Genomic DNA, 13247 nt, shown 5'->3' with positions numbered 1-13247 from the left:
ACATATCTCTAGAAGTTAATGTTCTATGACTCATATTAAGGCTGCTTATGTCAGGATAAATCAAGCCGAAAAACGGGCCTTTTATAGTTTTAGCACAGCTCCTCGTACGTCAACGGTACTTGAACGGTACCTGACGTACGTGGAGATAGCTACTATCCAATCAAAAATGACGTTACATAAAACGTACGACGGTGACACCTGAGCAACCGCAAGTAAACAAATGTCGCGGAGCGAAAGTGTATATCTCGCATATCTTTCTAAATAACAGCATTCCAAGCAAATCATGGATCTATATTGATCGAGAAGAGGTAGGGCTATCGATTAATACCGTGTTTAAAGTCCGGCAAATTGTGCGCATCAAAATCGTTAATGTAACTTCTGGTTCTATTCGATCAAAAATATACATGTACAAGTTTCAGGTTAGTAATCATGTTCAGATTAGTTGGACGGCCTAACAGAATCACCGTACTAACAGTCTGATGTTCTTTATGCCATTATTACTCATTTTACGCTTACATGCAATTATAAAGTACAATAATATGTAACAAAATGATTAACATTATTAAATTAATACAAATAAGATAAGCTGATAGAAGAATACCCAGGTACGCCCCTGTTCATGCGCATAAAACCATGGACCCAAAAGAGATAATAACAATATTATATTTGGCGGCTCTATTTGTTAAAAATGCCGATTGATTTTTTTAGCTTATTATGTGTATAAAAGGTATATGGAAGACAAAGATATAATGTCATATTTTATTCTTGTGTGTAGGTTACTTACATACATATTATCATTTTGAAAGGTTTAACTCTACCGCATATTGCCGTCAAAATATCTGTTTGTCCTGAAATATTTTCTGTTAAAAATCAAGGCGAAAACGCAGGAATATAATACGAAACGAACACACGTCAACGCTCTTCAAGCATAAAACAAATAGAAAAAAATGAGTAATGAATATTTGTCCTTCAACGTCATTAAATTCCCATGAAATGCGCGTCAATGTTAGGTTTGATTGATAACTCAGACGTCATTTGCATTTGAATTATCCGTTATACAGCCGTATTATGTTTACGTTTTTTTTTCATGGAACGAACAATTATATGTAAAACGTGTGTGAACAGGGCGTAAGCACGAGAATCTCTCTGTTTAAACACGGTTAATTTCTTTTAAAGGGACTAACCCACACATTTTAGGCGAAAAATAATTTCTCTCAAAAAACCATAAAAGTGAGTACTCTGAAAGTGACTAGTGGTACAAACTTACTGACTTAAGAATTTTGCAAGATATTCTTATAATAACTAAACATATTGTGCAGAAGGTAGTTAACCGTTGCAACGCTTTTGAAATAATGCGAAAAATTTACATTCTTTTTGCATTTTTCACCAGTATCTAACTTTTCCCACCTTATCATTTTTATTGTAATATATCTATGCCAAACTTGGTGGAAATGGACGTGTTGAAACACTTCATACAAACTGTGGTCGAGTAGCTTTATGATAGACATAAACAGTAGGTATGCGCTATCATGTAGAAAACTTGTAGAACTTTTAAGCATTTGGTCCTTCTGGATAATCATAAATGCTTTGCTATCAAGTAGATGCCCATGCCAGATTTCTAACATAACTAAGTATGCAATTTTGAGATCACCAACTACAGCAGAGACCGTAAGTGATAGTAAAAATCACCTACATTAACTTTACTTCAGTTGAACATGGTTTGTTGCGTTTGTTTAGTTGGGTTTAGAATCACAACGATCATCCGACGACTTTAAACTGCTGTTGTTTTCGGTCTAGGAAGAATGCGTTTTTTTAAACTTGGCCTTCCCTGTTGAATATCCATCCTTCCCCCAACATCCAACCCCTTTCTCAACCCTATCCCCATTTCTGCATCTTGCATGTGGATAAAATGTACTTGTTGATGGATTTTTGAAGCAACCCATCTACTATATCTTACTACTACGGGCCTACTTTGCGATGCATGTCTCTGGATTTGTTTGCTGTGCGCTGTGCTTTCGGGAAATCTACGCTTACCTCTTAATATTTACAACGTTTGGTGTTGAAGGACACTTAGAGGGGCATTATCAAAGCCCGGTGGGCACCTTATTATAACCACCTTCCGTTATACCCCAGTCACACATACGGCGCGGATAGCTACGTCTAGCTACGGACAGAAACGTAGTAATCCGTATCGATCCGTACCTGAGCCGTACCTCGGAGTAATCATTCGTACTAATCCGTACCAAAACGTGGTCAAAACGTATTCAAAACTTATTCCAAACTTGCAAGTTTCTCCAACTTTTGAACATGCACAAAAGTTTGAGCGAACCGTAGCCATTTGAGCGTGACTTTAGTCCAACTTGGCTGAAACTTATTCATCCGTAGTTAAACGTACTTAAACGTAGTTATCCGTGCTGTTACGTACCTCGCCGTAGCCGAACGTAGTTATCCGAGGCTGCTCGTACTTAAGCGTAGTTCAACGTAGTTTACCGCAGACCCGTCCGTGCGCTGGGCAAGTTGCAATGCGCAGTTAAACGTAATTCAACGTAGTACCTCGTACCTATCCGTACTTATTCGCGTCCTGTATTGTTTTGTTTGTTTCCTGTTTCTCGCCATTTTTCCCGTACTAAGACGTACTGCTCCGTAGTTATACACCCACAGACTAATCTTATCCGCACCGTACCTCAACGCACGGACATATCCGTATGTGTGACTGTAGTTTAAGCAAGCAGGATGGCATCCTCACATGAATGAATTCAACACCCTAAGCGGGCTTAGAACCTACAGTGGTAAGGAGCAAGTGTTTCTATGCCACCGACAGTATGTGCTCAGCATGTAAACATGGTGTTTACACGCACCGCTAAAGAGACAACATTGGAATTGAAAATTAGGTCAACTGTTTTTTAATACTTCGCCACGTTTATTTTTGATTTACCGCCGTTTTTCACAGATATTTTACTGATGTTCCGGTGAGCAGTAAACCTAACCAGTGTTTCTGGATTCTGTAGTATCATGTGGTTCGCACAATTTTCCAAGTTCTTCAAATGAATCAGAGGTAAAGGAAAACTGACTTGAGCCACAGTGTCTTTTATATAAGTCGTCACAGAGAGAACACGGCTCTCTCGGGGATTGATCTCACGACCCCGAGATCTGTAGATCTGTGCTCTACCTAATTAACTATGCCTACATTCACATATGCTAGTAAAGTTTGGATGCCGCACCACTTTGTCGGACAGATGTGAAAAATCCATGAATGAAATGTTAACAAATGCATTACGTAACACACCTGTAGAAATATAACATTATCTATATAACTAGTATTCGCCGAAATATATATACCCGGCCTTCTTCCCTCGCAACTTCAAACCTTTGGAGCCAATAACATAAAAAAGGCTACCATAAATGCATCGCTATCACATAGTTTCTTGCTCTAGAAATATATACCCTTCAGCTGCATTCGCCAAAATTACCGGGTGTGCCTCATCGATTATAATAAGCCTTGAACAACAGTGTCATATGACGCGAATTACATATTAAGTAGTTACTAGCAATAGTTTCTTCTTTACTTTTTATTAAAAAAACTAAAACCATAAAAAGCTGCGAAATAACATCATTTAGCATTCACAGTCCTTGCAAATGATGATAATTTAAAAAGATTGAACTAAAGGTTGTTGGTTATCAAACAGTCTGCGTGATGAAGTTCTGTTATTAAATTAAAGATTATTGACAATTCTTTTCACTTTGTTTTGTCAAATTGTTCGGGCTTACATCTGTAATACAAATATGTTTGGCACGAAAAGTAACAACTGTATATTAAACGGATTTTATCAAGAAGATGAAAGAACAACACATATGTTAGATATGAACAGAATGAGTACTTTATTGAAAAATATTGTCGACGTTAACATTTTGACTTCCATTTGTAAGGTGTTTGATTATAAAGACATTTGTACAGCAACTAATGAGTTAAAATATAAATTTAGCCCTTAGTTTATCTATAATTCGACTGTACATGGTCTGTATAATATACGATTCCTAAAGAAAATTTCAGTTTTATTAGAGGAAAGCTTAAAGGTTCATAATGCTTTAAATTTTTATCTTAAAAACAGATGAAACAGCTTTCCAAATAAATGTTATGTACTAACATAATTAGAGAAGCACTACCTTTAATATTGCACATGAACTGTTACAATTCGAGTCATAAAGGGAGGTAATAGAAACAATAGATTCAGTAAAACATTCTTGTATATTCAGCAATATTCAAACCTTTGACAAATGTGACAGAATGACAGAATGATACAATCAGAAATAGGATTTAACAGAAACATTAATGCATTTTATGTTCATAACGGACAATGTGGCAGCCACATTTTAAACAAAGGTATTATGAGCCTTTAAATGATATAAGATAATGATTCTGTGAAAAAATATCCACTTACTTTAGTTTTAAAACCATGGGAAAGAAACCACAAACATTTGAAACTTGTATTCTCGGAATTTCTCGATTCGAGCGTATTACTTCGAGATAACCGAAATTCGACTCAGAATGATATTTTGTGCACGTATTTCTGGGACGGGATGTGAAAATGTCTGCAAGATAGCCGTAACTTTTAGATAAGCTAGCTCGAGATATCAAGTTTCAACTGTATTTGCTCATTATTTACGAGCAGTATATGTTTGAAAAAATTCTACAGAAGGACACTGTAAATCGAAAGTTGGAATAGAAATATATAGGATATATGAAATACATATTTCAATACACATCTATGTGAAGTAAAGTAAAAACAATGTTTCAGTCGGTTCAAACAAGTGACAATTACTACATCGGCTGAACCTGAAATCGCCTTTCTACATATTAAACATATACATTACAAATGTATGATAACAGGATAAAATGTGTACTAAGCAGAAGTAATAATATACATCACTTAATTAGCTACATCTGCATTAACGACAAAAAGATATGCGTAGGCAGAAATAAAATCATGATAAAATATGAGCATTTCAGATAACTTTAACGTTAATTGCTAGATAATCCTATCGTTGATATATGACAATTTAATAGAACTTCAACCGTATTCATCAGGATCTTAAGTCTGCATTTCACAACAAATGTTTAAATACTCACTAATACTGAATTAACCAGGCTTATGTGCTAATTTGATCATTATGTTTGGCTCAAAATGGTGCTTCCTCGTTTCACCGCCAGTTAGTTTTATAGCAAATAAAGTAGTATAATATTTTGGATAAGGTTTTCGAAGTTCACGGGCGATCTTAACACGATGCTGGTATTGTTCAAACACATTATCGAGAGTGCAAAAATATGCCTTGCATGTAGATGTTTTTGTTCGATTATTTTAGATCTCAGCAGCAGTATATCTTCCGACCTTTGTAAATATAATCCTTTAAATGTGGTTTATGATTAACCACTGAATGCAGTCTCCCGTAGTTATTACATCTTCTTCACACATGAAGTATCTATTTCCGCACAACTCATGGTGTACTAGATACCATCTTTAACAAAAAGTATTTAGATAGAAATTGAACTGGTGGCCAGATCTTCCGGGAATTATATTCCAGACGTTTGAATCTATTTTGCTCTAGTTATAGTAAGTTATTTCTGAACAATTGCGTTCATCAAGGAAAAGTAAACAAGGTTTGGATATCTATGTGAAAAGTTTGATGACGACCTCCGTTTAGCACGTTCTTAGCGCAAGCTTATTATGATAAATCATAAGTGTCTTCATCGTCGTTTACAGAGTACGTTTGTTTATCAACAGCCAGACCCTGTTTGGCAACAGTCGCTGTAGGTTCACTGAAACAATACATTATACAGTATAAGCATTAAGGTCTTTTATATTCTAGTACAGTTATTGCATAATCTTGTGAAAAGGTGACTTCTGACACAAAAGTTAAATGCAGATGACATTGCCATTTTAAAAATATAATGCTGATAACTTCATACTGGGTAGTCATACATATTACGTTCTGTGCTAATGAATCTGTTACCGACATAAAAATAGCTAAAGTAAGAAAGAGTTAAGTCAACTTAGATGAAATATGTTGTGGCACAAGATAGTAAGGTAGCTGTCGTGCTATCGTGATAGTAACAATTATTGTCTTGATCAAGCGAAGTTTCCTGAAAAGATTATCTCATAAGTCGAAAGTTTCTTGGAAATATGATTGCGATAATTTACATCATTATCTTAATACTTATTATGCAAGTCTTAATAGCAAAGTTCCATGAAAATCAAACAAATATCTAGGAAATATAATTTATTGCGATAATTTTGTCAGAATAATACACAACTTTGTGAAAAGTTAAGAATATAATCGTGATAGGAACACGTTGCAGTTTTAAACATTAAGCACTAATTTTGCGCTGACACATCTTCAGAAAATTTGAAAAGATCTAGAAAATGTCATTTATTGCTGTAATGTTTTTCGATATTATCGTGGTAGTTACCTAGCTATCTCGTGGCAGAAATAAGCCACTAGAGGAACATACAACAAATATTGAGAATGTGTACTGCTTCTATTGTTGTCCAACTTACTTCGACCTTATGATGATCTTCTGATCTAATAAAGAAATTTAGCTAAATATGCAACTACAATGTACAACACCATAACGATCGTTATGCAGCCGATGTTAGGGTAGGCTGACATAGAACTTTTGTGTAGGTCGGGGCCGAGTTTCTAGGTATCTAGGGATTCTATGGGTACATGCCTCTCATCTAACCTCGGGAATGTTTTGTTTACCCCCAATAGTGTTATTTGACGTACGATTGATTAAATATGAGCTTGAATATTTGAACAATGTCTTAGAAATTTTTGCAAGAGAAAACATTGACCAAGACGATAGGTCTTTTTAATTGACAGATTGACAGTCGTCTGATTCAGCCATTCCATCGACAATTAGTACTATTGAAGTGAAGCGAGCCAAAATGTATGACTGGAATGACTGAGGGTCTGAAGTTTAAGCTGTGAGAAATGTGTGCTTGCCAAATATTGGGAACCGTTCTTGCTGCAGATTGTTATACACAATTGTGGACTTTTCCAACTAGTCTTAGCATAAATATTCTATAAAATTGATTTACAGATAATTTTCACTCAATGTAGTTAAATTTGTTAAGAGGTTCTGTACATTTTAACTACAAAGTCAATGTTCCGCCAATATCCTGTGCAGTCAGAAAAAGAAATAAAATGTTTTAGAATTGTATACATAAATACACTTTGAGATTAATAGTAGGTGTTCTCCGTCTAGTAATCTTCGACCCATCAACATTTATGCAATTCCTGATAATTCTTTAGTCACCAAAGGCACCATCAAACTGTTGTGGACAGAAGTAAAGGTGTGAGGCGGCCAAACATAGTAGCAAATAAGAAACGGTTTTGTGTATTCGAAAATTAATTTCTCTATGCATATGTTTGGTTGTACCAAAACTCTAAAGTATCGTTATAACTGAACAATTTGTATGATATATTTGAAATGCAAAGAGTCTCAAGACTAGAATGTCTCGCAAGTTTCACTTACGGTTCACGTCTTCTGTGGCATAAGTTTCCATCTGAAAAATAATATTTAGGTGTTTTTAGAATTAATAGTCCGTATTCTTCTGGCTAACATATAGTAGGCAACATACTTTTGTTCAAGTTAAACGTTATTCTGGTTCCCATCTAAAATGGTAATAGGCAGAAAGTTTTGCTATAACCCATATTCAGTAGATGATACAATGGTTAGTTTCAAGAATTTATGAGTTATGAACTACGTGCCATTCTTTTTCTGCTTGATTTACATTAGAATAGCAGAAACAGTTTACTTACGATTTGTTTGCGTTTTGTTTTGATTCCCAGATTAAGAAAAAATAATGAAATAATAATTTCAGTTTTCGGTGGTGGATGGAGACGCCATGCATGAGCAGACATTTTCGCGAACAAGCTGGATAGATATCTTAAAGGATAAGATACGGTCCATGATTAAGATTTAACCATCTCAGATGCAGAGCAATCGCCTTAAAACCTCGGATACAGTACAGAATAGAATAAAAAACATTTTACCGTCAAACGACCTTGTTCGTGACCTTCTTATAACCACTGTTAAATAAGCTGCATACACTACTGTCAAGATATTTGTCACTCCTAAAACTGCACCGATAGTCGCCGATGAGCTTCCATTGTCACATTTGAAACTTTGCGGTTTGTTGTCTGAAATAAAAGTCTATAGTTTTACTACAGGTGCAGCAATGTCATTCAAGTGTACTAGTGACACCGTGTACTCAGATGCTTTAGTTAATGCAAATGGCAGTGCAAAGCCTAAGAGCGGAGCACGAGCTCTAAAAAATGAAATTCTTGTAGACCCTCGTTAAAAAAACAGAAAATTCTAAAACTTAAATAAAGCTACGCCTTTGATCTATACTTTGCTAACAGATTGACAAGAACGCAGCCAAATTCTGCTCCAAATTGAATTCGAAAACAAAACCTCCGGGCTCTATCCCACCAGAACTGTTCCTCTTATGGTGACTTTATATATTAGTTAGATGATGTCGATTCAAACGAAAATTGTTTATTAAATGAAAGCTAAATGTGCCATAGGAATTCAAAAGAACGATGTCAGCCTTTCTATTCCTAAATTGCTAACAGCAAATGTTCTTTTCATGTATTTCATCTGTTAGGGTATATGTTACAAGTTCTTTAACAGAAATTGAAAATACACTCCAAAGGAAAAGTACTTTTGACAAAATCAGGCATAAACAAAACATGCAGATAATAACATAGACATAAATACTTCAGTCATTTTGTTTTGATAGTCACATATTAGTTGTGCGTTATCTCTTACCAAAATCTCATTATTACAAAGTAAAGTTCTACCCGCAGAACAAGTTTTGCAATACATGCTACCGATATTCCTTTCGGGGTTTTGATAAATTGCTTTTTTTTTAAAGTTTTATCTCACAATGAATATATGACAATTAATGAATGATTGATACAAAATTCTCATTTGGTCATAAATAGAGAGTTCAATTGTAAACTTCACTGAAAAACAGATAATGGATAATTTTCGGCTTGTGTCTATATATGTCTATATGTATGCAACAGACATTAATAACAGTACAACCATTGTTCAAATACCACTGTTCCATAATGTCTGTAAATTAGTTGCTAAATGGTGTTCGGGAGTTTAATATTTATATTTTTAATTTGAAAAGAGATCCAACCATTTCAAATCTTTTTTTTTTCATTTAAGCATTTAAGAAATTGAAACAGGATTTATTGCTTAAGAACGTTTCAAAATAAAACTACTTATTTTTTCTGGAGACGACTGATAAATAATATAGTTCAAGTGAGGCACCACGCGGATTTGATTTCTACAAGCCTTTATTATATTTGAATTAAAGCTTATTAACTCTAGTCAAAGTGTCAATTAAGAACACATGCGCAGTGTTCATGAACAGAAAGAAGAGAATATGATTTATATTTAAGTGATACATGCGTTCATTGCCAAATGTGTTGCACCATCTGCTCACACAGCTATTTTTATACTTGTAACCTAAGCAAGATCTTTGGAGGTTAACCATATGAAGCATTTTCTAAACCTTTTGTTGTGTAATTGTGTCCAGTCATTATGTTTGCGAAACAAAAATAGTTTTATGCATAATTTCAGTAAATCATCGTGAGCAAGGTATTTTTAAAATGTTGGAAAATGGACTCTTTTTGCGACATTACTGGAAAATTTGCAATTTGCCCTGGCAGCCTTTGTCAAATATCTGCTGGAAATCATTAGTTTTGTTTGGTGTAGGTAAGTCAATATGGATAACTCTGTAACAAATAGAAACAAAATATAGTGTGTCATAAAGATGTTTTTCTGTATAGAAAGGTATGCATGATGTCTGTGTTTTAACTTTGCCAGTATGACTGTTTTTTTTGTGTAAGACCGAAACCAACATTCTGAATCACTGCGCATATTATTAGTTATTGGTTGGTCTTATTTTAGCCTGTAAGCATATAGTAGACAGACAGTTTAATTAGTTTTTACAAATACGCTATTTATCCGTGACTTCAGCTGGAGAACGCTACACATTTTCTCACGCGACAGGAGATATATCTATTTTTTTCTGTGGTAGTCCTTGTTTGCATATTTGGTGTTTAATGTTGGTAACAAGCAACAGTACTAGACTTTCAGATGGCAGACTTTAAATAGTTAAAAGAGTTACAAAAAAAAAGAATTTGTACCTGCTTGTCCTTCTGTTTTATTGTCGGCTTCTGAAATGCAGATAATATATATGCCTGTGACATAACCGTGACTTTGTTATCATGGCAGTAGAGAAAATTTTAAACAATATCAATCTGTTTGAATATGGCTTAAACACATATTTCTTGTTTTGCAGGGAATCAGTGGCACATTGGTTAACAGATTGGACTGCAACCCAGATTGGATTCCCGATTGTGGTTATTTTCCAGATAAATATTCATTTCTGGTTATTTTACTTAAATTTGTACTGTTTCCGGCAGTACCGGATAAGAATTGCTGTTTGCTGTTCATGGCCAATGCTTCTTAGAAAATGAAAGTTTACTAACTTTTATTCGAAAGTGGAAAAATATGAGTTAAAATTTGTAGCCGATGCATAAACGCATTTGTGTTTGGCACATGGTTTAATAGAAATAGTTTCGATAAAGGCATATTTTTGTAGTCATTAGTATTTATTATTTAGTAACATATATTTTTGTACGCTAAATTTTGAGGTTTGTTATGCATAGCAGTGAATAAGCCTATATACAATGATTGTCAGTCATAACACGTACACGAAGAGATTTTTAGGGAAGGATTTTTATGTATGAATATGTCATGGTGTCATCGCATAACAGTTCTTCATAAATACGAAATATATTGATAAACATAACAACGATTTGTCTATACATCAGTGGAGAAAACATCTGATTCACAGAAGGAACATATTTAATTTTGAAAATGATAAATAGTTGCGTTGATGATCTAAGTTGTACCAAACGCTTTGCTTATTGAAAATAAAATTAATACTATCATCACCATAAAGAAATGTTAGTATGTTTACCCTCAATTAAAAGAGTGGCATTTATGTTTTCAAAGACAGTAGTCCCAGAGTCGTTGCTTTTATATGTCATTTCACATGTATATACTCTGGCATCATCGTAAGTCATCTTCTCAATATTCATTTCTACAGTTAAGTTTGAGTTAAGTGGGTTATCTTTATCCAGAATACCACACACAAAAAAATCCTTGTCATTAACAATGTCTTTATGTAAAGCTGGCACTCCAGTACCAACTGCTTCGGCATGTGCTATTGTCTGCCATCCGGTATTTGTTTCTCGTCGTATCTGTAAGTTATAGAATAACTCAACATCATATTCTGTAACTTGACAAGTCATGGACAGTTTCCCTGTAGTTCCTGCTATAACTCGCGCCTTCGATAAAGTGAAATTCAAGCTGGAAACTGAAAAAAAATGTTTTCCTTTACAGCTTAATATAATGTTGCGAAGATAGTCATGCAAAAGTCTTGGCTAAACAGATAAAGCGCAATTGTCATTTGCTGCTAAGTACATGTACTTATCGTAAACGAAAATGTCTTTTCACTTGGTCAATAATGTTGTTACAGATTGTATAAGTTTAAATAGACGTTTACGCTAGACATAAAGGCAAGCACTAAATGCTTCGTACGCTCACCAAAATGATATATGATGTAATTATATGGAGCGGTAGGGAAATTTGTTATATTATGCTGTCAGTCTGGCAGTCGCATTCCTTATTTTATAATTCTTATATGTATATTTTACATCTCCCTTTTCAGTTTGGTGTTTGATTCTTTCTTTACATTGACTACCATAATACTCTTTAAAAGTCTACTTTTTGTATTAAAAGAATAAGAATAGAAAAAGCAAGAAAAAATTCATCATCAGTTTGTTAACCTGATGAACAAAGTGTAGATCATTTTGTAAGTCGTGCTTGAACGGGTCACCACCATGCCTCTTAAATTATGTTTAAAGTGTGTTATAAAGTAAGGAATAACTGTAACCTGCTAGACTGATAGTAATTTGCAAAGTTTAATTACCTAATGTTGTTCCAGTGGCCAGCAAAGAAACAACAAAAACAGACGCCAACATTATTCTTCTACGTACTGGCTTTCCTTGTCTTCTGTGAAAGATTTTAAATGTCATTTGTTGATATGACGTAGGCTAATGTATATACTGTTGTTTAATCTTATTTTGTTTGTTTAATAAAAATCCTTTAACTGATTTCGTAATTCCATACAAAAAATATTTATCAATTAACTAATGCGCATGTAGCATGCAAACTATATAGAAAACCGCAGTAAGACAATTGCCATACAGTAAAATGGATTTAAGATAGGATAGCTGAAATGTAGCAATAAAGTCATACTTACAAAATATCAAAGCAAATAAAACCGATTTATGAATCGCAAAACTCCACAATCATTTTGATATTATTTAAACATAATGACGTTTATCTGGAGGAAGTGGACTTAAAACTTTGTAGACAAATCATTGTGAAACTTAAAGGATTATTAACTATTACTGTTTTCTATTTGAGCTTAACTGTCACATGATCAATTGTCTACATTGCATCATGAATATTTAATTCAATGAGTCAGTTCATTTTTAGACATAGTAGCCTTGAGTTTTAAAATGAACATATATAGACATAATAATGATACAACTTGCGGACTAATTTTGTTTAATAGTCACATGCGGATTTTTACAAACAAAGCAAAAACAGTTAAGAAAACTGTACATACTGTATCAACTTTAACCAGAAAAGGTTTTTCAACCCGCTTCGTCACGTGTTTTGTTTAGGTAGTCTTTTTCTTTATGAGTCTGTTGTCCCTTTCCCTCTTTATGGATTTTTGGACTTGATAATTATAACGATTAAAGCCTTTGTCTGGTATCAATTCAACCCATTTGTTTTTCATTTGTATCTTCACTTTACTTTTAAAAGCCGTTTTTTCTCACCATTCCCAACCCTTTAGATTATTCACTTCTGAAAATTATTTAAAAGTATAAGAGACATATTGATGATTATGTTTTCTAATATGTATTTAAGAGATGTGTATAATAAATTCATTTTAGAAGAATAAAATTATTTGAAGAAAATCAAACCAAAGTGAATCTAAAATAATCTTTCCCCAAAAAAATCTACTCCAATTGCATAGAACCACTTATATATTTAGATCTTTCAATAGCCGGAAAAGTGCTTGACT

General features: G+C 34.0%; 1 protein-coding gene across 2 annotated transcripts; it reads right to left on the bottom strand.

Annotated features, from left to right (window-relative positions):
- Positions 1–3855: 3855 nt before the first annotated feature.
- LOC123561754 (uncharacterized) lies at positions 3856–12549 on the bottom strand. Of its 2 annotated transcripts, none has more exons than XM_053552942.1 (7): positions 12414–12549; positions 12081–12163; positions 11067–11465; positions 10228–10257; positions 8056–8202; positions 7535–7565; positions 3856–5815 (listed from the first exon to the last, which is right to left on the bottom strand). In XM_053552942.1, the coding sequence occupies exons 2-7, from the start codon at positions 12130–12132 to the stop codon at positions 5722–5724; spliced, it is 753 nt and encodes a 250-aa protein (XP_053408917.1). In that variant the 5' UTR covers positions 12133–12163; positions 12414–12549; the 3' UTR covers positions 3856–5721. The 2 variants fall into 2 exon arrangements, with proteins under 2 accessions (XP_053408917.1, XP_053408918.1); XM_053552943.1 differs by having other exon boundaries at positions 12081–12160; positions 12414–12529.
- Between the last annotated feature and the right edge of the window lie 698 nt (positions 12550–13247).

This window comes from Mercenaria mercenaria, chromosome 10 (genome assembly GCF_021730395.1).
Source record: "Mercenaria mercenaria strain notata chromosome 10, MADL_Memer_1, whole genome shotgun sequence".
Taxonomy (NCBI): domain Eukaryota; kingdom Metazoa; phylum Mollusca; class Bivalvia; order Venerida; family Veneridae; genus Mercenaria; species Mercenaria mercenaria.
The sequence above is the reverse complement of the archived record's forward strand: the minus strand, read 5'-3'. Positions and strand labels throughout refer to the sequence as shown.